The sequence below is a fragment of the Pantherophis guttatus genome, chromosome 2, assembly GCF_059756535.1.
Source record: "Pantherophis guttatus breed Tessera chromosome 2, ASM5975653v1, whole genome shotgun sequence".
Lineage (NCBI taxonomy): Eukaryota > Metazoa > Chordata > Lepidosauria > Squamata > Colubridae > Pantherophis > Pantherophis guttatus.
In genome coordinates this window covers 116,559-141,577 of record NC_142064.1, presented here as the reverse complement: position 1 = coordinate 141,577, position 25,019 = coordinate 116,559, and the positions used below count along the sequence as shown (strand labels likewise).

Sequence of the window (25,019 nt, the reverse complement as noted above, 5' to 3'; positions counted from 1 at the left end):
CAGGCCCGGGGACTTCTTTAGTCCTTGGTGTGTATTGCAAATGCAGGAAAGGAATTTATTCAGAAACCGGGTTACACATGTTATTAATATCAAAGTCTGCCTAATGGAGGGAGATCCCTCCAACAGTCGATGCCCCCCCCCAGATTCCCCCAAATCCAAAGGTTCTTGGACACCCTGTCTGCCGCCGAAGTTCTGGCGAAGCTCCCTGACACGGCTGGATAGCGAGGGGATGCGGGTAGGGGTAGCTGCAGCCCAGGCCAGGTGCTGGCTGAGGGCTTCGAATGACTCTGCCTCCCGATTCCGGTGCTTTTGCGCCGAGATGCAGCAGCGGGACACCGTGGCTTGGTCACCCGATGTAGCAGGCCGCAGAGAAATCCGTGTCAGCGGGGTTTATGGAGCCTATAGGCCGTCCTGACTCGGGAGGGGGAGGCGGGAATGCCGAAGCGCTTACGGCCAAACGGGGAGAGACGCGCTGCCCCTTGGCTGTCTGCCTTTCTCTCCCCGCCCGCAGGCCTGTCCGAGTTTGCCAGCTTGTCCCTAAAAGGTGCTGCTTGGTCGGCGGGGGAGGGACCGGCCCCTCCCCAGCTTTTAGGCAGCGCCAGAGGTCCGGGGCGTCCAGCCAGCACCCGCCGCTCCCGGCTCCACTCGGCTCTCTCGTCTCCGCCGCCCGTCTTCTCCTCTTTCTCCAGCCGTCCGTTTCGTCGGTCTCCCAGCCGCCGCCACCATGGAAGCCATCAAGAAAAAGATGCAGATGCTGAAGTTGGACAAAGAGAACGCGATAGATCGAGCCGAGCAGGCGGAGGGCGACAAGAAGCAGGCGGAAGACCGGTGCAAGCAGGTGAATCGCCCACGACCCGACTATCCCGGAGAAGCCGGACCCATCTGCAGTTTCTGACCCGGGCTCCCCGGCTCGCCAAGCCCCATTAACATACCTCCCCTCCGGGGCCCTGGGCTGGGGGACCCTGGGTGCCCTTCGGAAAGGCGAGGGACGCCCTTGGTCTCCCTCCCGCGTCTCCTAAGGTGGCGAGAGTCCAGGGGGACACTCCGTGGCTCTGAGTTCAGGTCGGGCCCGCCTCTCCCCACCTCCCACCCTGTTAAGCTTCGCTGGTGGGCAGCAGTGTCCCAGGCACAGCATCTCCTGACTCCCTGCCGCCTTTTTCTTTCTTCCCCCGGCACCCACCCCATAGCTGGAGGAAGAGAAGCAGGGCCTGGAGAAAAAGCTGAAGGGAACCGAGGATGAAGTGGAGAAATACTCCGAAGCGGTCAAAGAAGCCCAGGAGAAGCTGGAGATGGCCGAGAAGAAGGCGGCCGACGTGAGTCGAGCGAAGGGCGGTGGGGCGGTGTCCAAGATAAGTGGGAGAGTGCTTTCGGGGTAAGGGTCGAGCCTGTGGGGCGGGGTTGGCCGGGGCGCACTGATGAGCAGCGGCAGATAGACGCGACGCCCCTGCAGGTATTCCGAGCGCTTTAAGCCTCGAGCAGCTGCTGCCTGCGGCGCCGGGGAGGGGCCTCGCAGCGTGTTCCGCGCAGAGTGCATAGAAGTGACCGGAGTTTAAGAGAAGCATCGGCGGGCGCCGCGCCAGCCGCCCGAAAATCTGACAATTTCTGAGCTCCCTTCGCTATTCCGGGCAGACCGGCTTTGACCCCTGCTGAGAAGGCAGCGCAGGTGGTCGCAGGCCGGTCGCGGGTAATGTTAACATCCAGCCTTCGCGAAGGCACTCGGGACCCTATAAATAAACGCTCCTTTCCAAGCCGGCCCCATGTCTGGGTGGAAACCAATCCGGGAAACTCAAGGAGCCGCTAAAACGTAGCCACCACTTGGAGGACAGCCAGCGCACATCGCGGCAGTCAAATACCCCAGCTGCGAACAGGACCCACGACTGGGAAGGTTGGCCTTGCCCGAAGGGAAAGCAACAGGCGACCCATCAAGAGACGAGGAAGAGGAAGGCAGCTTCTTCGTGGGGCCACCTCGGCCCTTCAATGCGCAGGCTCTTCCAAGCTGGTGCCCACTGGAGGAGCCAGGCTCGGCTGTTGAGATGGGCAAAGGGATCCCTCCTTCCAGTTATCAAGACCTGCCTGGAAACCATGCCTGCCTCTCTGGTACTGGGACCTGGCTCAGAGACGAGCCCTTTCCCTTCATGGAGCAACTGGAGCCTCTCATCCCAAGGCATCCCCAGCATCAGGGAACTGCTTCCCCCTTGCCCCCAACCATGAGTACCCAAAGCGCCCTCAAGACTCCTCTCCCCCCATCCCCCGAGACGAGAATCCCCACACTTCCTGGGGCCAGGGAATTCAGCAGAAGCTGAAAGAAAGATGAGCACTGCCGCCCTCCTCTGGCCTGCCTTCTCTCCCTCTCGCCTTTGCTCATATTTGGTGATTCCCTGAGCCGGGAGAGGAGGTGGGGCTGACAGGGGGAGGAGCAATGCCTTGGAAAGTCCAGCCGCACCCTCTTTCATGGTGGCCCCATTGCCTCCTACTGCACCCCAGGGTCCCCCTGTGTCCTCCTTCCGTCCTTATGCAGAACCCACTTTGCCCATCTTTCTGGATCCATGTGGTGCTGCTGGAGTGTTTGATTTTAAGGGAACTGAAAGTAAACATGCAGACACCTGTACCCTAGAGGTCTTATCACTCAGAGCAAGAATCAATCAAGCAGCAGAAGAACTGAATGGGAAAGGCTGCTCAGGATGGGTGAAGAAGTTCCTAAAGAAAAGCAGAATGGCAAGCAATTCTGGAGAGGAGAAAAAGCAGAAGACACTTAAAAAGCCAATGGGATTACATAAAAAGTGTAATAAAGATCTGAAAACAAGCAACCCAAATGAAAAGAGACTCGGGTCACACAGGAAGAGAACAGACAAGCAGTCTTGAATTGTTTGCTGGAATCAAGAAAGCAAAATCTCGGAAGAGTTTAGCAGAAGATGCTGTTGTGGCCCGTCAGCGGCCTGTGCAGCTAGTAGCTGATTCAGACAGCGAGGATCATATAAAGGGCTATCCGAAATAAAAAGAGCCAGTCCTGCAGCTGCTCAAGGAAGAAAGCAACACACTTTTGGTCCACTCTCTTCTGTCCCTACTCCACCCCAACTGTTTTCCAACAGACATTTTGAGATATGGTCTGAAAGGCAGGAATGAAGCCTGAGACAAGAGAAACACCAGCCAGGTGGAGGAGAGCATCAAAGAGGCCTGGAGAAACACAAATATCTCTGCCTTCAAACAAATGGGGGAGGGGCAACAATAAACCACAGAAGCTTTCTGATAGCTATACCTTGGAAAACCACAGAACAGTTCATAAAAAGGCTGATCTATTCTGATGTGATAATCAACAGAAACCACCATGGATTTCCAAGAGAAATCTTGCCACTCTTATTCAGTGTTTGATCAGGTAAATTCCTTAATAGATTGTGGGAATGTATAGTCATAACACCAGTTGATTTCAGCAAAGCACTGCTGCACCCCCTACGATATGCTGATTAATTAACTGGTTGGATGGTCTTAATTTTTACTTTTAAAACCATTTTTTCTACAACCTCTTCAGCGAAGAAAAAATGCTTTCAAAAGGCTCTGACGATCCCAGCTGAGTTGCCTGATCGGCAGAGGTTTTTTTTCTTTTAAAAGCCTCTGCCAATCAGGCAACTCAGCTTGGATTGTCAGAGCCTTTTAAAAGTAAAAAAGCCTCTGCCGATCAGGTAACTCAGCTGGGATCATCAGTGGCTTTTTTTTTTACTTTTAAAAGCATTTTTTCGGCTGAAGAGGTTGTAGAAAAAATGCTTTAAAAATTCTTTTAAAAAAGCCTCTGATGATTGCACGGCTCAGCTGGGCATGGGGGAGGGGGGCAGGGATTTTTGCTACCGGTTCTCCGAACCACCTGCCTCCATCACTACCGGATCGGGTGAACCAGGAGCATTTCACCCTGGGTTAACCCTGGCTTCTCTAATCTCCTAATCTTCTCCTAATCTAATCTCCTAATCTAATCTTCTCTAATATTTTCATAAATGAGTTGAATGTTGATCAAATCTGCAGGCATTTCAGTTTTGATAGGATAGCTAATGCCCCAGAGGACAGAAAAAATAATCAAAACTATTCTCGGAAGTTGGAGAAATGAGCTGAATAGAATGAATTTAACAAGACCAGTGCCATGTTTCTTCAAATACAATGCCATAATTTTATCCAATGCACCCCACCACCACCAGATGTGGGATACCAGACTTGGAGCTGTACTTGCAAAAAAAACCCTTTGGAATGGGGTGGACTGCAAATGAGTTGGAAACAATCATGTGACATGGCTGCCAAGACAAAAATCCTTAGGCTGCTGGACTATTATTCTAGGTCACTTGTGCTCCAAGGGCGGTTTTGTGCTTTAGGAAGGTACACTGAAATGACATTCCAGGGGCTGCCTTGAAGGACATCCCTCCTTTTCCAGGTTTGTCCTTCCAATCTGTGGAATATGTCCACTTGTCCACAAGTGCTGCATCTCTGACCTCTGGCCAGCAGCTCAGCCATAGCTCAGCCTGGATGGCCAGACTCGGAAGAGCATCACAGTTCTGTCATAGGTTGTGACTCTCAACAGAGTTCCTGTTCGGCCCTGAACAGACAATTGAATGGACAAGCTGCCCTGTGAAGCAGCTGAGGGGAACAGACCGGTCCAAGACAGGCTGGGCTTAGCATGGTGCCAGGATGCCAGGAGGACTCTTGGCACCCGCTCTTCTTGGGTAAGAGCGACATCAGGCAGGCTTAGCCAGGTTGCGAAAAGGAGAGGACCAGAGAGCAGGAGGGGAGCCTGCAGCCAGACAGAGGAGCAGGGGAAGTGCAGCCAACTGATAGAAAGGAGGGAGAAAAAAACCCAGAGCTGCTATCCCAAATCAAGTGTCAGCCAGTCTGAAGCCGAGGTCCCCACACAGATCCTTCCTTGGGACCAGCTGTGGAGAAAGGAATTTTTTTAAAAAGAATAGTGAGATTTAACTTAGAAGTTCAATGTGCTGCAGGAAACACTTCCTCACAATGCTTCTTCCTTCTAATTCTTCATATTGCTGTACACACTTGGAAGCCATGTTCCAAACTGGGCTTTGGCTGACCCAAAACCAGAGTTCCTGCCTTTGCCCAGTAGCAAAGGTTTGCTGAGTGGATGGTTGGGAAAGGTCATTTCCTGTAACTCTGGAGAAGCAGAGAAGTTTCAAATGGGAGATGCCTTTATTTGCAACCCTCATCAAAGAGAAAGTGCCTTAGAGCTGCCTTCTGTGGGTTGAGAGAGCCACTTCCTGGGGTAATCTCTGCTGGCCCGAATTCTCTGCCTGCCCGCCTGCCACTGTGCTGCAGCAGGATTGCAGCTTGGTTTGCTTCAGGATTTTAAATGAATTTACACCACCTGGTTTCCGGCAGCAGAATCTCTGGGTTCACGACAACCCTGAGCCTTCCCTCTGCCCACCCCAGCTGAGAGCCAGACTCTTTCTTTCAGCTAACTGGGCTTGAAAAAGGACGGAAAGATGGCAGCTGATGACATCAGTCAATACAAAACTCCCACCTGCCAAGTCCAAGTATATTTGAAGAAAATCCCAAATCCTCTCTAGAGAGTCTGCCAGTTCTTCTAAGACAGATGGCAATGTGTTACTCAGTGCCTTGTGTGGCTATCTGGAGGCTTTGGCAGTTGAGAATGGGCTGTTTTGAGAGCGCTAGTCTAGCACACCTGTTTGTTCAAGGAAGAAACACTGGAGGTGGGTAGTGCCAGTCTCCAGTTACACCGCTAGGTGGCGTTGAACTTCGTTGGAAAGAAGGGCAAGTGGTGGGAGTCCCAGGGGAGTTCCCACACTTCCCCTGCTGGGGCCCTCTAGAGGCATCTCTAGCTTCGCCCTGCTACCCGCGGGGGCCCCCGGTGCGGCAACCCCAACCGGGCTGAGCGGGCTCTTTAAGGCAGGGCCTGGCCGGAAAAGCCAGTGGGGCGGGGAGAGGGGGAGGCGGCAACAGCGGCTCTAAGGGCCGCCTCGTTCCCTACCCTCCGTGCTTCTTCCTGCTGGGCGGGCGGGCGAGCGAGCGAGCGGCAGAGGGAAGGAGGGCCAAGAGACCGCGGCCCGAGAACCCCGCCAGCTGGCCAGTCAGTCAGTTCGCTCCGCGTCCGCGTCCTCGGCGGGTCCAGCGGCCCTTCCCTGCCTCCCCTGCCGTCTGCCCGCCCGCCCGCCCCGATTCTGTGACCATGGCCGGGGGCAGCTCCATTGAGGCGGTCAAAAAGAAGATCCAGACGCTGCAGCAAGTGGCGGACGAGGCCGAAGAGCGCGCCGAGCACCTGCAGCGGGAGGTGGACGCCGAGCGCCAGGCCAGAGAAAGGGTGAGCGGCGAGCCCCCATGGGCATCGGGTGTGGACCCCGCAACGCCCGCCGGGCCCAGCTAGGGCTGCACCTTGTTCCTCTCCTAAGCATGTGCAGAGCCCATCGGGGCCTCAGCCCCACGGCCGGCCTCAAGGCCGAGCAGCAGGCGGCTCTTTCGGGAGCAAGGGGGAGCTCCGGCTGAGCCCTCCTCTTCGGATCGCCCTCCTATTCCCCCGCGAGCGGGCCCTGCCCTGCGCAGGTACGCCGCCTCCTGTTTTCTGGCTGGCTCGGCTGCTCCTTCCCTTCTCCGGGGCAATGGAAATTCTTCTGTGGCTCGAGCTGAAGCCCGCGGCGCGGAGGGAGCAGCGTCCGCAGCAGCTGGCTTTCGGGAGCCCGCGCTGCTCTCGGCTGCTGCTGGATGGGGGGAGAAGCAGCCTCCCAATGAGCCAGGCCACGGTCACCTGGATAAGACCCGGGCGGGGAGCGGTCTGGCTGCTCCTGATTTCCTGTGGGAGGTCGACAAGAGAGTACTGGGCTGCCCGTGGACTTGCTTCCGCTTGCTACCCGGTCAGCTGAAACTTTGGGGGGTGGGGTGTAGGAGAGATCTCATAATATATATATTCGGAGTTCAGGATTGAAATGAGGGGTCTTGGTGGTCTCTGAGCTTGGCTGTTTTCTTGCAGATGTTCCATGACCCAAACTAGGTAACCACATCAGTGCTGGTGATGCTACCTGGTTACCTAGAGCACAGATAATATTACCTATTTTGGATAATGAAACATCTTCAAGAATACAACCAAGCTCAGAGACCACCAAGGATGCCTCATGGAGGAATGAAATGGCCTGGGATGGCAGGACCCCCCCCCTTTAATCTCCCCTTCCTGCAAGGTGTCATGTTTGGGGGGGGAGTCCATCTGCACAGCCTCCCCCAGAGATCCAGCATCTTGTGCACCAGGAGGGCTTCTTTGCTGAGTGGACTTGAGGGGCTGCTGTCTTCACTGCGCAAAGGATTTCAGAGCTGCTTTGAAGGTGCATCTAGTTCAGTTTTGTCTGCTCAGTTAACTGCTTTCTGGATCTTGTTGAACCCTCAGCATCCTTCGCTGTGCAATGCCATGTGGGTAACAAGAGGATTGCCCTGCCCCCCATGGCTGATCCAGACTTACTGTGGCTGTGCTTGGGCCCAGATGTGTGAACTGTTCATGCAGGGTATGGCATTTCCCCACTAGGCTCTGCTGTTTTGAGGCAGGTTGCCCTCAGAGGTGAGCCACAGGCCTTGATGGCTCAGCAGGGATTGTCTCAGGCTTCCATAAAGCCACCTCAGGGCACTGGATGCCATGGGCAGATGTCAGCAGCCCAGAAAGGAGAGCCGAGTCTGTGGATGCAAAGACCACACCCTGGAAGGTGAAGCCATGAATTGGGCTGGGCTGCTTGGACCTTTTGTCCTATCCTCCTGCCCTGTGGCCTGGGCGCTCTGAGGCTCCTCTCCAGCCCAGGCTTGGTTGCTTCATCCTGGGGTTTGATTGCGCCCCCCCTTCCTCTCCAGCATGTTGTGTCATGCGCCAGTTTCCTGCTAAACGCTCTCTCCAGAGCCCTGGGAAGAGGCTGCTTTTCTGACCCTAGGTATGGCTGAGTGGCTCCCGCCCCTGCAAGTTCTTGGGCCTCCCCCATGCCAGTGGCAGTTTGACCTGGCAGGATGCTCCTCCCTTGCCTGGAATGTGTGGAGTGGGGAGGCTGCCTCACTCCTCCTCCACTCTGAGCATGCAGCCCATCTCCATTGGGCTGTGGCTGCAATAAACAGGAAATCCTCCCCCCCCCCCAGCTCCCATTGTCCTCCTCCTCTGGGGAATATGCTGCTCTGCGAGGGGGGGGGGGCATTCCTCCCACTTTAGTCAACACTGCCTAAAAGAAAGCAGCAGGGCTTCCTCCCCACCCTTGCTGCTGCTTTACCCCTCCCCATCAGCCTTTGCAGGAGTTGAGTCAGACTGCCAGGAACAGCCTGTTAGGGAGGGGACCCGGAGTCCCAGGCAGTGTGTGGGAGCCCCTCCCCCCATGCTACTCCATGAAGCTCCTGTTCTAGAATAAAGTCCAGCTGCATCCAGAGTGTCTCAACGGGGGTGAGGGAAGATCTTTTCCTTTTCCCCATCAGTGCTGCTGGAGTTGGCTGTGAGGCTGCCTTGCCCCAAACACTCGAGGTCCCTGGCTCCATTTTTATTCGTTTAGTGGGTTCATGGGTCACTTCCGGTTCCCAGCAGTCTTCCGGCCTGCCACGCCCAAGGTCCCACATTCTTCCTCCTCCTTTATGTAGTGTCTGCTGGCTTCTGGGGGCTGTACGGAGAGGCTACAAAGCCCCATGGGGCAGCAGCAGGTTCCCAGGCTCCAAGGCAGGATGTAGGATGAGAGAGAAGGGGTAGGGTTGAGTAGGAGGAAAGCCAGCAGCTCTGCAGAGGGAGCCCTGGAGAGGCTGCCTTCTGTGTGGGGTGGGGGGGTGGGGGAGGGGGAGGTGCTGGTGGGCAGTGATGCCCCATCACAGACGTGCCCAACAAAAACACCCCTCTTTTCTCATATAGCCGGGCACTGCCCTACTCCACCTCTCCTCATCCGCTACTCTGCCCTTGGGGCGGCTCTTCTTCCTTCCTTCCCTGCCCACCAGGTGCCCCTTCCCCCTTCCATTCCCTCAGGGCTGAGCTGCAAAGGGACACTCAAATCCCTAACCAAGCTTAGCCGGTGGGTCAGCAAAAGCTGACCGGTTGAGGTGCTGGATACATGCAGCTGTTCAGAGGGGTGGAGGCGCCACCCCAATTCTGTGGGAGGGGGACATTCCCTGATGTTAGCAGGAATCTACAAAAGGCAAAGGGACTGTTTGGGAAATTGGATCCCAGGGTCATTAGATTTCCGGGCTAATATGGCGCTGCATATCATCTGGGAGTGATAAATTACTAGTGCACTTCCCCCTGCGCACCTACACGTGTGCATTGCAGTCAACAGCCTCGCGGCAGTCTTCTCTTTCTCTGCTTCTGAAATACATTCCTTCTGCCATCCTCCAGAAAAGGGTTCCTGCGTGTTTTTATCGATTCTAATAGAAGGGCAACCTACAAATCAGTTAAGTCGGTCAATAAAGGACAGGAAAGATCCAAATACTGAGGTCTATTTCCTGTATTGTTGAAGCAGGATCCATCAGGGTAGGCTGGGCATTGTCAGACCCATAAGTAGATTCAGACTATGAAATCCACGGGAAGGGTAAAAGGGCTTTTATTGAGATTGGCTATAATAATAGAATCTTGCAGGCCAGATTGAGGGGTGCCTCCTTCCTCTTCCTGTGAATTAGGGAGGCATCTGCCGGAGCCTCTTCTGAATATTACTGGTCTGCTGGGGCCCGAAGGCTCTTCCACCCCTTATTGCTCCATCAAGGTCATCTTCCCAGAGGCCTACAGGAGCACGTTTGGTGTGCTTGGGGCTTGCAAAGCAGGGCCAGGAATAGAGTTCCTCAGTACAATCTGAGGCTGGAGGGCTGTACTCGGGGTCAGGGCTGACCTTCTGGGTGTGGGTCTAGGTTTAATCCTGGAAGTTTCTCTGAGGAGGGCAGAAAATGTGCTTCTCTGGCTTACTCTGATGTTGTTGTTGCCTGCCAAGACCCTTGCCAGGCAGCTCCTAGAAATCAATCACCTTTGGGGGATCTTGTATTGGATGGCTCGGTGGAGGGGGGTTCTGGTATTTGTGGGAAGAATGACCAACTCAGTCTGGATGAAGGGTGGTATTGGGTCCCCACCTGGACGTGTGGGGAGTGAATCTTCTGAAGTGTAAGTTGTGATGAGACTACTCTGGCTGTCGGTGTAAGCTTTAAGGAGGGAGAGGGTCTGGTCTCAGGGCACTCATTTCTTTGCAGGCCGAGTCAGATGTGGCATCTCTGAACCGCCGTATCCAGCTGGTGGAAGAGGAGCTGGACCGAGCGCAGGAGCGCCTGGCCACCGCGCTGCAGAAACTGGAGGAGACAGAGAAGATGGCTGATGAGAGCGAGAGGTGGGACTGAGGTTCATTAGGAGGCAAGCGAGGATCCTTCCTCTGATCAACCCAGATGAAGCCATGGGGCTGCTGGGAAGGGCTGGAAGGTCCTTGTTTTTACTGAAGGTATTAGAAGAAAATAAGTGTAGCCCAAGAAATCTGCTTCTAAGAGAAGATCCTCCTGTGCTATGAAGCGTGTTGGGCAGCCAGGGTCCTCCAAGCATTTTTCGGGTGGTTGCTTCAGCATCTTCCCACCTGATGCAGAGAGTCTTCCATGAACATTCTCTGCTATGTATTTTGAGGACGCCCTCGTGGTCGTTTGGGAGGGGTCCATCTGACTGCTAGTTTGGGGATTTGGTTGTTCTCCATATGCAGAAAATATGACCTGCAAATTGGAGTCCCCTGTGTGCAGCAATGTTATGTAGCTTGCAGAAACTCTTTGGAGCACTTCTTTGTTAGTAACAGGGTCAAAATAGCGAATCTTTAGGGTTCAGTAGAGGCATCTTTGTTGGAAGACGTCGAGTCTCGTAATACTTGCTGACGCCTTCCGGGTCTCGCTGGCATAAATGGCTGTTGCGCTCACGAAAGAGGCGAGCAAAGGAAGTTTTTCAGGAGAAGGCAGGTGTAATAATCCAAGTCGCTCTTCAGCCCCATTCTGCCTGTCTAGCTGGCTGCAGAGAACTTTGTTGGGTTGCCTGAACCTGAACCCAGGGCTTTTTTTAAAAAAAAAGTTTTTTATTTTTTAGACAAACAAACATTTAGAACATCAATTATCTCTTCCCTGTGACATTTCGGTGTTATCTTCCATAATTCTTTCTTCTTCTGTGTAGTTATTATTTCCTCTATCTTGATCCTTATACAATCCATAATATCAATTCGTCACTAATATATACATACTTATATACTTAATCATTTATATCTCTTCTCCAACCAATGATAGAAATAATTCCAAATTTTAAAATATTCTGAGTCTGTTAATCTGTTAATTTCAGCACAGTCTACATTTTTTAAAATTACTTCTTCCAAAGATATTTTCTCTGCTTTCCAATTTTGTGCAAAAACAATCCTTGCAGCTGTTATTACATGTATTATCAAATAAGCATTTTCCTTGCTCGTTTTTTCTGGTAGGATGCCCAATAGAAACAGCTCTGGTTTAAATTCAATACGATAATGTAGCATTTCTTCCAACCATATCTTAATTTTACCCCAATAGTTTTTGGCTTCTGAACATGTCCACCACATATGATAATATGATCCTGGAAGTTGATGAGACTTCCAACATTTGGCTGATTTATCTTGAAACATTTTTGCTAATTTCTCAGGTGGCATATGCCATCTATAAAACATTTTATATTGATTTTCCTTGTATGCAATGGACATCGTTAATTTATAATTCCTTTCCCATAGTTGTTGCCATTTTTCCAAATCAATTGAATATCCAAAATTTCTTCCCCAGGCTATCATGGTCTCTTTTACATGCTCCTCCTCTAATTCAATACTAAGTAGAAACTTATAAAACTTTTTTATTAAATTATCGTCCGTTCCTGTGAGTATCCCATCCAACTCAGTCTTTTCCATATAAAAACCATGTGATTTAGCATCTTTCTCATATCTTGTTTGTATCTGCATATACATATACCAGTCTGTCTCAATCCCCTGTGCTTCTAGTTCCTTTTCTCCTCTCAATTCCCCCTTGTCTGTTAGTAAATCCTTCTATCTAAGAACCCAGGGCTTTTGAAGCACTGAACTTGTGAACTGTTCCATGAGATGGAGGAGGGGGTCAAAGGCAACACAGGAGCTGTGGGGACTTCAGTCAAAGCCCAGGGAGCCACAGTGCAAGGTTGGGCACTCCAGGTGCTGAGCAGAAACTAATGGGCAAGGCAGGATGGGCTCGTGTGTGCAGATACTTGTGTCGAGGTTGTGGTCAATTCTCCAGGTCAGCAGCTGCGGGGGGGCTTTCTTGACTGGGGCTTGTTTCTCCCAGAGGCATGAAGGTCATCGAAAACCGAGCCATGAAGGATGAAGAGAAGATGGAACTGCAGGAGATGCAGCTGAAGGAGGCCAAACACATCGCTGAAGAGGCAGATCGCAAGTATGAGGAGGTGAGCCCTGAGGGCCGGGGATGGGAGATGTCAGCCATGGCCCTGGCTGCCTTTTGGGGGAGGCATCCAGCCCACCCGTTTGATGTGGCCCTTTGCTTGCCAGGTGGCCCGTAAACTGGTGATCCTGGAGGGGGATCTAGAGCGCTCTGAGGAGAGGGCAGAGGTGGCCGAGAGGTGAGTACAGCCACAGGAGCTGCCAGCTGCTTTGTCTGGCCATGGAGTTGGGAGTGTAGGGAGCCCAATGGGCAGGGGGCATCCTTTGGGGGAATCAGCCAGCTTTCCTCTCCCTCCCTTCCCCTGCTGTGGGGAGAAACACATGGCTTCCTCTCTCACAATCGGTCCGTTTCTCGGCTCCCATTTGAGAAAGCATCCCAAGCATCCTTCAGCCCCTGCGCTACTTTCCTCTCTTCTCCGCAGAGAACTGATGGGCCAGAGTGGGCTGGGATGCAGGGTGGGTCCCTTGTGTGCAAGTGGGGAGATGGCCCCTGCTCCCCTGCATGGTGGTCCTTCCACCTTCTCTGATCTTGCTGTCAAGAAGACGGGCGCCAACGTCCTTGTCTTAACTGTGCTCCTGACTTCAGATGATCTCTGAGGCCTCTTCCAACCCTGCGTTTCTAGGAAGGAGCAAGACAAATGGTGCTGACAGGATTGGCTCTTCAGAGGTGCCAGGTGGCTTCTATCTTGGCACAAACATAATTTGTGCCCCTTTGATGGCTTCTCCACATTTTGAGTTCTGAGCAGCCCATCCTGGGCATACGTTGGGGCTGGGGGTGGGCAGCCCTGGCTGTGTTGATCATGCTGGCCTTCTCCTCCGGCTAAACCTTGCGTTGCCTCCCCAGCCGTGTGAGGCAGCTGGAAGAGGAGCTGCGTACTATGGATCAGGCCCTCAAATCCTTGATGGCTGCAGAGGAAGAGGTACTGAGTAGGGGCTCTCCTGCCCTCCTCTTCCTCGTCTCTTTCACGCCCTTGCTGTGCTCTCTCTCCTCTCCTGCTTTTCAGCTGGTCCTCGGTCTTCAGCCTTTCTACTTTCTTCTGCCCCCACTGCTGAGTTTCTCTGGCTGGCCTCTCTCCTGGACGCTGCCTGTCCCAGTGGGGGCTCAGGGCTGGCTGCACTCCCATGGCGGAGATGGCAAAGGGACATGCAGATGGCCTGCTCTGCTGAGCAGCACCGTAGGTGCCCCTTGTGGCCCAGCTTTTCCTTGGAGGACGCAGAGACAATGGGGGTGGGTGGTGTAGTGTGTGTGTGTGGGGGGGAGGGGGGCTAAACAGCAGCATCTTCCCACAGAAGCAGCCGTCTCAGCCTGGATCACACTGGGAAGGTGACACAACAGCCTCTTCTCATCCCGTGGATGGAAAGGCAGGCTGGGCATCTATCTCCCAAGGGCAGGCACTTGAGGGGAGCCTGTTCCCCAGACTTCCCGTCTGAAGCTGGCTGGCTTGGGAGACACGTGGGAAGAAGGTTCTCCTGGAGCCCCCCATTCCAGCTGGTTTCGTGCAGCTCAGTTTCCAGCCCTGAAGGAAGAATCTCTCTGGCCCTCTTCCTGGGAACCCCCTTTTTTCTCTCTACTGATGTCTCCCTCCCCTCTTTCTCTCTCCTCCTTTCCTTCCTTCCTTCCTTCCTTCCTTCCTTCCTTCCTTCCTTCCTTCCTTCCTTCCTTCCTTCCTTCCTTCCTTCCTTCCTTCTGTCCTGCCTCTGCCTCTCTCTGTCTGGCTGGGACACAGTAAATGCGGGGACCTTGAGGAGGAACTGAAAATTGTCACCAACAACCTCAAATCTTTGGAGGCTCAAGCTGACAAGGTAGGGGGAGGGGCAGGTGGGGGGAGCTGTAAGAGAGAGGGTCTCCCAGCAGTGCAAAGGCTTTGTGTGGGGAGCAAGGGGGAAGCGGGGGCTGCAGGCTGCTGCACCTCATATTTTAGCCCTCCTCTCTCTTTCCTCTCTTCCAAGTATTCCACCAAGGAGGATAAATACGAGGAGGAAATAAAGCTGCTGACAGACAAGCTGAAAGAGGTGAGGGGAGACACTGCTTCTCCTGGGGGAGGCACTCCATATGTGTGGGGTGGGGAACGGATGGAGGATCTGGCTCTGAAGGGTCTGCAGGGGGTGCTCAGTGCCCGGCCTTGGCAGGCAGGCAGGGAATGACAGGCTGCTGACATGCACCCCCCCAGCCCCCCAGCAGCAGCCCAGAAAAGAGGAGGCTCAATAATAATTTAATTTAATTTAATTTAATTATTTAATTTAATTTAATTTAATTTAATTTAATTTTATTTAATTTTATTTAATAATTTAATTTAATTTAATTTAATTTAATTTAATTTAATTTAATTTAATTTAATTATTTAATTTATAATTTAATTTAATTTAATTTAATTTAATTTAATTTTTTAATTTAATTTAATTTAATTTAATTTAATTTTTTAATTTAATTTAATAATTTCATTTCATTTCATTAATTTATCGCATTTCTATGCCGCCCAACTCCCAAGGGACTCTGGGCGGCTTACAGCAAAAATAATGCGAACAATGAACATATTATTAAAAAAAATTATAAAAAACATTTTAAAAACATTAAAAACCCATGCACACCATTCATGTCTGGATCTCGCAAGATTGCAGCAGCGAGATCAACGGCCCCAGGCCTGCCGGAAAAGCCAGGTCTTCACCGTTTTCCGGAAGGCCAATAGGGTGGGGGTAGTCCGGATCTCAGGAGGTAACTGGTTCCAGAGAGCTGGGGCAGCCACAGACAAGGCCCTCCCCCGCAGGCCCACCAGCCGGCATTGTTTAGCTGATGGGACCCGGAGGAGACCAGCTCTGTGGATCTTACCGGTCTCAAAGATAGCCTGGCCCTGAGCCATGTAGGGCTTTAAAGGTAATAACCAACACCTTGAATTGTGCCCCGGAGACCAATAGGGAGCCAGTGCAGCTCACAGAGAATTGGTGTAATGTGGGTGTATACAACAGCTCGCGTAGCTGCATTCTGGACCAACTGTAGTCTCCGAACACTCTTCAAGGGTAGCCCCATATAGAGCGTGCTGCAATAATCTAACCGTGAGGTGACAAGGGCATGAGTGACTGTGAGGAGAGCCTCCTGATCCAAGTAGGGTTGCAATTGGTGCACCAGGCGAACCTGTGCAAAGGTCCCCCTAGCTACAGCTGCCAGATGTTGCTCTAATCTTAGCTGTGAGTCTAGGAGGACACCCAAATTGCGAGCCCGTTCTGAGGGGGACAATTTCTCCCCCCCAGAACCAAGGATGGACAGTTGACATAGACTTTAGGAGGCAATACCCACAGCCACTCGGTCTTGTCTGGGTTAAGTCTAAGCTTGTTGACTCCCATCCAGACCCTCACAGCCTCCAGGCACCGGCACATCACATCCACCGCTTCACTGAACTGACACGGGGTGGAAATATACAGCTGGGTATCATCAGCATATTGCTGATACCCTACCCCATATCGTTGGATGATCTCACCCAGCGGTTTCATGTAGATGTTAAATAAGAGGGGGGAGAGGACTGAGCCCTGAGGCACCCCGCAAACGAGGGGTCTAGGGGTCGACCTCTGTCCTCCTGCCAACTGTGACCGACCAGAGAGATAGGAGAACCACCGTAAAATGGTGCCTTCCACTCCCAACTCCTTTAGTCGTCCTAACCATGGTCAATGGTATCGAAAGCTGCTGAGAGGTCAAGTAGCACCAAGATAGAGGAATGGAGCCATCTCAGGCTCGCCAGAGGTCATCCCTCAGCGTGACCAAAGCAGTTTCCATGCTGTAGCCAGGCCTGAAGCCAGACTGAAAATGGTCTAGATAATCCGTTTCATCCAATGACCGCAGGAGCTGAAGTGCCACCACTTTCTCTACAACCTTTCCCACAAAGGGTAGGTTGGAGACTGGACGAAAGTTCTTTAATTCTTCTGGATCCAGGGAAGGCTTCTTGAGGAGGGGCCTTACAATCGCTTCCTTTAATGGTTTGGGGAAGGACCCTTCCCTCAAGGACGCGTTAACTAAAGCCTGGAGCCAGCCTCGTGTCACCTCCTTGCTGGCCGAAACCAGCCAGGAGGGACACGGGTCCAACAAACAAGTGGAGGAACTCATCACTCCTACAGCCTTGTCCACTTCCTCAGGAGTCACAGGCTCAAATTCATCCCACACAATAGGACTAAGACCTGCCCCCGTTATCTCAGTCGGAATTGCCCAATCAGAGTCCAGGTCCATCCGAATCTGAGCGACTTTATCTGACAGAAACTGCACAAACTCCTCAGCTTTACCCTGCAAGGGCTCCTCCACTCCCCCTACATTAAGGAGGGAACGAGTCACCCTAAATAGGGCGGCTGGGCGCAAATCAGCGGGTGCAATAAGTGCGGAAAAATGCGAACATTTTGCCGCCTGTATCGCCACTAAATAAGTCCTAATAAAGGCTCTTAAGAGTGTTCGGTCAGATTCGGAGTTACTGGTCCTCCAGCGTCGCTCTAGACGTCTCTTCTGGCGCTTCATTTCCCAGAGCTCCTCGGTAAACCAGGGAGCTTTCCTGGATCCACTGCCATGGAGAAGTTGCAAAATAAAGAGCGGAAATTCTCTCTGCAGGGGGAACCTGCACCAAGAAAGCTGTCAAGTCCCTTGTGGGGAGGGGACAGGTGCTTTCATAAGAGGTCCCCTACACTGGCTCCTGTCCTCTCTGTTGCTGTGGTCTCCGTTTTGTGGCCTGACCACCCAGAGCTGCTGCCCTTCCTTCTTTCCTTCCTTCCCAGGCTCTAGGCAGTTTACGCCACAGAGGTGCCAGAGCTCCTCCCTGCTCAGGGCTGGGGGGGGGGGGGGAGCTCCATCCCCTCTGCTGAACACCTGGCTTCCCACTTCCCCTGGCCCAGGCCTGTTCGGGAAGTCCAGAAGGCTGCCCCAGGCCCTGAGTCCCTCGGGAGAAGGTGCGGTATATAAATTTGAAATAAAATAAAAAATAAATAAAAATAAACATGTTACACATTGCGCTGGGCCTGCAGTCCATCATACTACATAGTTATGATGTTATTTCTCATTCAGGAGTCTGACAGCCCATGGATAAAAACTGTTCTTCAGCCTGTTTGTATGGCTGGCTATACTTCTATATCTCCTTCCCGATGATAGGAGGGTAAAGAAGTGATGAGCAGGGTGAGAGTCATCCCTGAGGATTTTCCTCACTCTTCTAAGGCAGCGAGCCAGAGGAGGGATCATGGCCTACTTTGGGGGTCCCGAATGGGGAGTCAAGAGTACCACATTCTCCAGCAGCTCAGTGTGGCTTCTGGACAGCTCCTTGATTTCTGGCTTTCTGTAAACTTCCCCCTGCCCCATTCCTCTTCCCCCACAGGCTGAGACTCGGGCGGAGTTTGCTGAGAGGTCTGTGGCAAAGTTGGAGAAAACCATTGATGATTTAGAAGGTAAGTCCCCCTTCTGCTCCCTTAGCGCTTGGCCTGGGGGTCGATGAGTGGGGGGCTATGGTGAGATATCAGTGCCTCTGCGCAAGAGTCCCCCCTTCCCCTCTTCCTTCCTCTCACTTTCACTCTTTTCTCCCTCCTCCTCCTCCCTCACCACTGCCTGGCTGTCTCTCACCCCCTGCCTTACGTCCACCCTCCCTGCACGCTGGCTGCAGACGAGGTCTATGCCCAGAAGATGAAGTACAAGGCCATCAGTGAGGAGCTGGACAATGCGCTGAATGACATCACCTCCCTCTGAGCCCCAGCACGGCCGCACTGCCCTGTCCTGCCCTGCCCAGCCCAGCCACCCCTTGGCACCCCCTCCTTCTGCAGATGCCTTGTCAGCTCTCTCCCCTTCCCCATACTTCTCCACCCTGGGGGAGGGTGGGGTGATGGGGTGGGGGTGGGGGTTTCCATGGAGGGAGTGGGGCTTTTCTATGCACAAGTGCCTTAGGGCTGCACTCTTGGGGGGCTGGCTGTGCTAAGAAAGCAGTCTGCCTTATGTAGGGTGGGAGATTCAGTGGGCCAGGGAGAGGCCCCTGCCTGGGTAGGACGGGAAGGCAACAGACCCCAGGCCCCTGCCGGACCCTCCTGGCTCTGCTTGTCCCTCCCCCTTACCTGTCTTCCATGGTGCCTTCCATGTTCTGTTCTCATCTTCTTCGTTTCAATAAACATCTCTCAAGCTCTCCTCCTCCTCTCTCCATTTCTGTCTCTTCATTTAAACCTTTTGGTTGTGCCCATCAAGCCTCATGACCATCGGTCCTGCTGCCCCCCTCACCCTTTTGGGTCAAGCATAGGTTGGGGGAGTAATGGAGCCAGTTTCCTCGCCAGGAGCTAGTCTCATGTTTCTCTGGCTTGGGGTTCCCAGGGTGGTGGGTGAGGATCCAGATGAGGTCCAGGCAAGGCGTGGGGAGCAGCTCTAGGCGTCCCAGGCTCAGCTGTCTGCCAGTGCACCAAAAGTGGGAGCCGAGCTGCCCTCCCTCCCATGGGTGCAGCAATGAGAATCAGTCAGTGTTGTTTCCAGAATGACACCCTGGCACCCCGCAGCAGCACCTGCGTTTAGAAGGGGCTCCCAGGCCTGCCTCCCCAAGCCGATTTTTCCTGCTTCCATGCCTGCACTTGTTCGAGGGGAGCAAGGTGGAAATTGGGGGTGGGTGGGTATTAGTTCACTGGCTGTCTCAGGAGAGCAGCAGCCTTCTCGGGGGGTCTGGGAGAGGCTTCGGGGAGGAGGTGTGAATCGGGCACCTGGCCTCCCTGGTTTCTGTTTTCCTCTGCACTGACGGCTGTGTCTTCCTTCCTTCCTTCTCTTTTTCTCGCCACCACTGATGCCTCGGCCTCTTCTCTAGCACGCTTCCAGCAGGAGGCAGAGAAAAACCGTCTCCTTGCTAGAGAACTCCGGCTGGTCCTCAACGGCCTCCACAACTGAGTTAGCATCCTGGGAGGATCCCTCCTGCTCTCAGGGGTGGACGGGGCTGTAGCAACACTTTGCAGCTAGTGCTGTGTGTCCCTGTGGGAGGGTTAAGGGCTCGTGCCCAGGCTGCATCCAGGAAAGAGGGAAAGCCTTTGTTCTCCACCAGCCTGGCAGCAGACGCTTGGAGGGGTGTGTGTGTGCCCAGGAATGGTTTGTTCCTAGTGGGGAGAGGATGAACTCCACACATCATTGCCGCTGGGGGCAGCATCTGGAGGGAGCATCTATCTGGGCTGGAGAACTCGGGGTGGGGCACAGTCCAGGTTAGTGGTGGCCCCTCCGTTTTTCTACCTTCTCACTGTCTTAGCACCCTCAGCCAGCTATGATGCACCTGGTTGGTGTTGTGGGCTTGGCCTGGCCTTCTCTTAGCAACCAAGGGGGAGAAGGCTGCCCGCTAGCATCTCGGGCAGCCCCTTCTAAGTAGCCTGGCATCCTTGTAGCTGCTGCTCTTCTTCGGAAGACATGAGACTGACATGCCCCTTGGGTGTATGTGTGTGTCTGTGCGTGTGCCTTCCTTTCTTCCTCTCACTTGGATGGCTCTCAATCTGGCTCTGTGCGCCTGCGTCTGGATGCGTGTGTCCGTCGTTTGCCTTGTGTTTGCAGAGAACCTGGCCAGTGCCAAAGAGGAGAATGTCGGCATCCACCAGGTCCTGGACCAAACTCTTCTTGAACTGAACAATCTCTGAGGGACTGAGCTGCGCCTGCCCCCTGCCCCCATCCACAGCTCTGGGAGGAAGGATGGCTTCCTGCAGCCCAGGCTGATGCCATTCCCTGTGCAGTTGGTTCAGTGCCTCCCTTTCCAGTGCAGATATTAAAGCAAGCTGAGCAGTGAGGGTGGTGTGTACCTGTGTAATTTGTGGGGCTGGGTGCGAGCGGGTTCCGCCAGCTGCCGCTGTTTCACTGTCTGATCTCCGGGGTGGGGTCCTGATCTCTTTGTTGTTAATGGCCTGCTGGGCATTGGAAAGAGGGCTTGTGAGGGTCCTTGGACCAGCCACTAAAACTATCCAAGTCTTGAAAACCAGAGTTGCTGTTCTCTGGTTTTGACACACGAGATATTCCTGCATGCTGAAGTGTCTCACTAGAGTCCAGCAAACTTTTTGCCACCCCGAGCCTTTCAGGGGTGGGATCAATCCATCCAGCTCCACCTAACCTACCTTCAATAGGGCTGCCTTTGGTTTTCCCATGGGGAGACTGTGAGGGTATGGCTCACCTCGGTGTCCTCCAGGCCATTGTTGAGAAATGGCACTGTACCAATCTCCTCCAGGAAGCAGAGGAGGCATCTTTAGGCATCTGGTGTGATTGGGGCCCTCTTGTGAACTCCCTTCCCCTCTCTCGCTGGGGGAAGGCATCAGGCCATGGCAGGGAGAAGGCCCAGCTAATATATCCCTGGTGTCAGGTGTGCTTCCTTCAAAGTCCAGGAAAGAATGACCCAAACTCCATTGTTTATAGAGAAAGGTACTTTTACTAGAGATGAAGTGAACGCAACCATAGGAAAGCAGAATCTAAGGCAATACGTGAGAAAAGTGCATATAGAAAGCATCCCCTCCCACTATCCACCGTAAATCATCCAATCCAAAGGTCTCCCAGGGATCAGGTGGAAGCACACGTCTGCCAGCATTATCAATCAGGAATGCCACGACCGTTGGCCCGACGGCAGCTTCAATTATAGAGTCCGGTGGCTTAACTATCGGTTTCGTTTTCCTCCTCCAGCACGCTTCCCCCCCCCCATGCTACCTGCTCTTCCCCCCTCCCGTTACTATGGCAGCCAAAGCAGAAAAGGCGGAGGCTGACATTCGGCCCCTCTGCAGAAGAGATGTTAGTCCTAAATAGGGAAAGAGAAAACAACACAGAAATTAGGGTTTATCAGGATATTTGGTGTGAAACAACTGAACTTTCTTTGGTGCCCGGACATCACGTTTATTCACCCATTCAGCTTGAGATAATGGGAAATGCTTCCAAGCCACCAAATACTGCACTTTACCGTGATGCTTCCTAGAATCCAGGATTTCCTTAATTTCAAAATGTTCTTCTTCTTCTATCAGTATGGGGACCGGAGGAGAGTCCTGGTTCGGCCGCAAAGGGGACGAATTTTCCGGTTTTAGTAAACTAAAATGGAACACAGGGTGGATTCATCTCAAATTTTTTGGCAATTCCAATTCAACTGTGACTGGGTTGATGAGTCTAGTGATTGGGAAAGGCCCCACATACTTTGGTCCAAGCTTTTTTGATTTCTGGGAGGTCTGTAAATATTTGGTGGAAAGATAAACCATATCACCCACTTTGTAAATGTGTGCCGGACACCTCTTTTTGTCAGCTTGGGCTTTATGTGCTCGGTGTGCGTCATCTAAAGCTTTTCGAGTTACTGCCCAAGTACCCCGTAATTGTTCGATCCACTCAATTAAAGAGGGGTTCTGTGGGTTATCCTGTGGTAGTTCTGGGATTGGCACAAACTCTTGGCCAGAGGCCACCTTAAATGGAGTGAAACCGGTGCTGCTATGTATGGAGTTATTATACGCCACCTCCGCAAATGGCAATAAGTCCACCCAGTTATCTTGCTGGTAATTTATGTAACATCTTAGGTACTGTTCTAACACGGCATTGGTTTTCTCACAAGTCCCATTTGTCTGGGGGTGGTGGGCGGAGGTTAACCCCTGGGCGGAGCCTATTAACCCTAAAAACTCCTTCCAAAAGTTGGAGGTAAATTGCACACCCCTGTCTGAGATTATACGTTTTGGAGCCCCATGTAATCGATAAAACATGTTGAATAAACAATTTTGCAAGGGTTTTAGCTGAAGGGATTTTAGAACACGGGATGAAATGCACTTGTTTGGAAAACAAATCTGTTACTGCCCAAATGACTGTGCACCCCCCACTCTCTGGCAGGTCTACAATAAAATCCATGGATATCTCTTTCCAAGGAGCATTTGGCCTTGCCACACTCTGAAGTAAACCAGGGGGCTTCCCCGGAGGTCTCTTAGCTGAGGCACACACCGGACAGCTAGCTACATATGCCTCTATGTCCTTTTTGAGTGCAGGCCACCAGAATTGTCTTTTAACGAGATGTAGAGTTTTAACAAATCCCAAGTGTCCCACCGTCTTGGCGTCATGAGCTTGCTGCAACACCGCTACTCTTAAAATGGCCGGAACATACAATTTGGCCCCAATCCAAGCTAGTCCATCACGGAGTGTACATTCATTCGAGTGGGTTCGAAACCACTCGTCAGTCTTTAGAGCTTCTTGTAGTTTCTGAAGCAACTACCTGGGCTTGAGAAGTGTCAGCCCTCTCTTCTTTCTCTGGAACAGGTGGGCAGTTGCTCTTCTGAATAGACAGCCTTAGGGAGAGCGCTGTCAGGGGATGAAAGGCATGAGTTGAGCCAAACCTAAGACTGGTTCATACCAACAGCCTTCCCTCTCCCTCCCCCCATGTACATGGTCCTTGTTTTCTCTGGGTGCCCAGAGTAGATCTTTCCATCCAGCCACGACCTTCTGGCTCTTCCCCTTTCAACCTGTTTCCAGAGGGCTGAAAGGCCGTGTGGACTGTACAGCACCCAGCATTCAGCGAAAGGAAGGGGCCACAGCTGCCCCTTTAATTGGTTTACTGCATTTGTATGCTGCCCATCTCTCCAAGAGGCGACTGCAGGAGGCTTACAGCCAAGTAAATCCCCATCGGTTGCCCAGCGTTGCATTTGAGGAGAGGGCCTCCCTTCTGCTCCTTTTCACTGCCATGAGCTGCTCATCTGGGGATTTGAACCTCAGGATGTAACTGGCCAAAGCAAGTGGGGTGCACCCGGAGGCTCCAGCTGGTCCAGAACGCGGCCGCGCGGGGGATTATGGGGGCGATGAGGCGCTCCCATGTGACACCTCTCCTGCGCGAGCTGCACTGGCTCCCAGTGGTCTTCTGGGTGCGCTTCAAGGTGTTGGTGACCACCTTTAAAGCACTCCATGGCTTAGGGCCAGGGTATTTACGAGACCGCCTTCTGCCACCAATAGCCTCCCACCGGCCAGTACGTTCGCACAGAGTGGGCCTCCTCAGGGTGCCGTCCGCCAGACAATGTCGGCTGGCGACCCCCAGTGGGAGAGCCTTCTCTGTGACGGCGCCCACCCTCTGGAACAACCTTCCCCCAGAGTTACGTACAATAACAGACCTCCGGATTTTTCGTCGGGCCCTGAAAACCTATTTATTTCAACAAGCTGGGCTGGCCTGAGTTAAATTTTAAATTGATTTTAAATTGGGTTATTTTAATTTATGGCCAAAATATTTAATTATTTTAATACTGTTCTTAAATTTTGTATGCTTTGTTTTTATCTTGGCTGTGCACCGCCCTGAGTCCTATTTGGAGAAGGGCGGTATAGAAATTTAATTAATAAATAATAAAAAAAATAAGTGGAAGAGGCCTGCGCAAGTAACTATGGCCAGTTGCCTGCTCCCCTCCCAGAATCATCATATTATCTTTTGTTGGCAAGAACCCCAAGTCCCAGCTGCCAATTCTTTAGCTGTGATGTTGCCGTTAATATGCATCAGACTCTGCCTGAGAACCTGGGATGGTGTAATGTATCGGCGTAGTCCATGTGTGGCTCCAAGTTGGGTGGCCTTTTGCAACTGACTGGTGGAAATTTGGTCAATGCGCAGGTTTTCTATGTGCTGTCCATGATGTTTTTGGTCTGACGCCCAGTGTGCTGATAACCACTGGGACCACCACGGCCGGTTGATGCTATAATCTTTCAATTTCTATTTTCAGATCTTGATACTTTGTGATCTTCCCCAATTCTTTGTCTTCTATTCTACTATCCCCTGGTAGTGCCCACCAATCATTCACACTTTCTTCGTTTCAAACACAGTTGTCTCTGTTGTGAGCTAAAACTTTATTGGTCTGTATTCAGAAATCCCACAATATTATGTGTTCATTTTTTACTTCTACTATTCATTTATTTATTATTAAATTATTTGCTGCCGTTCTCATTTTGAAGTAACTGGGTGGTTTACAACATTAAAAGCATAACATCTTGAGATAAACAATAAAAATAGAATTACAATCCAAAGTAGTTAGAATTAAAATATAGGGAGGGAGGGAGCAGGAAACACGGACGGGTGAAGGGGATCTTCTATTGGTCCATTAACCACCTCCAGCATGATACCCTACCCCACCCGTTGGATCCCCAAGCCATCTGGCAGAGCCAGTCTTCAGGCCCTTACGGAAAGTCAGAAGGGTGGCAGCAGATCTCACCTCAGGGAGGCAAGCTGTTCCAGAGGATGGGAGCCATGGCAGTGAAGGTCTTTTCCTGGACACTGGCCAATGGGGCCCGCAGCATGCCTCTGCCGGTGAGGGTAGGGTGGGCCAAGTCCCATGGGATGTGACGGTTCCTGAAGTAACCTGGATCCATGCCATACAGGGCTTTAAAGGTGATAACTGACACTCTGAATTGCACCTCGAAGCAAACTGGCATCCAGCACAGCTCTATCCAACAAAGTGAAATTTATTGTGGCAAAAAGCAAGATTTTACACTTAGGCAGGAAAAATCAAAGGTATAAGTACAGATTAGGTGAAACCTGGCTCAAAAACAATACTGGGGGAGGGACCTTGGAGTCCTAGTGGACAATCACTTAAACATGAGCCAGCTGTGTGTGGCAGCAGCCAAAAAAACTAATAAATCTTTGGTTGTATAACCAGAGGCACAGAATCAACATCACATGAAGTATTAGTACCGCTTTATAAAGACCTTGTAAA

At 52.2% G+C, this 25,019-nt stretch overlaps 1 protein-coding gene across 8 annotated transcripts; it reads left to right on the top strand.

Moving 5' to 3' along the window:
• The first annotated feature begins 222 nt into the window (after window positions 1–222).
• TPM2 (tropomyosin 2) lies at window positions 223–20,125 on the top strand. 8 transcript variants are annotated; one of them, XM_034441870.3, is made up of 9 exons: window positions 223–838; window positions 1,188–1,313; window positions 10,171–10,304; window positions 12,271–12,388; window positions 12,492–12,562; window positions 14,111–14,186; window positions 14,334–14,396; window positions 17,720–17,789; window positions 19,897–20,125. In XM_034441870.3, the coding sequence occupies exons 1-9, from the start codon at window positions 725–727 to the stop codon at window positions 19,977–19,979; spliced, it is 855 nt and encodes a 284-aa protein (XP_034297761.1). In that variant the 5' UTR covers window positions 223–724; the 3' UTR covers window positions 19,980–20,125. The 8 variants fall into 8 exon arrangements, with proteins under 8 accessions (XP_034297761.1, XP_034297760.1, XP_034297763.1 ...); XM_034441869.3 differs by having other exon boundaries at window positions 18,002–20,125; XM_034441872.3 differs by lacking the exon at window positions 14,111–14,186 and adding an exon at window positions 13,228–13,303.
• The last annotated feature ends 4,894 nt before the right edge of the window (window positions 20,126–25,019 follow it).

Excerpts from the sequence above, each read along its gene's own strand:
- TPM2 (XM_034441870.3), top strand. The coding sequence starts at position 725 with ATGGAAGCCATCAAGAAAAAGATGCAGATGCTGAAGTTGGACAAAGAG. Across the intron at positions 839-1,187 it reads CGGAAGACCGGTGCAAGCAG|CTGGAGGAAGAGAAGCAGGG; the intron begins GTGAATCGCCCA and ends CCCACCCCATAG. Across the intron at positions 14,397-17,719 it reads TGACAGACAAGCTGAAAGAG|GCTGAGACTCGGGCGGAGTT; the intron begins GTGAGGGGAGAC and ends CTTCCCCCACAG.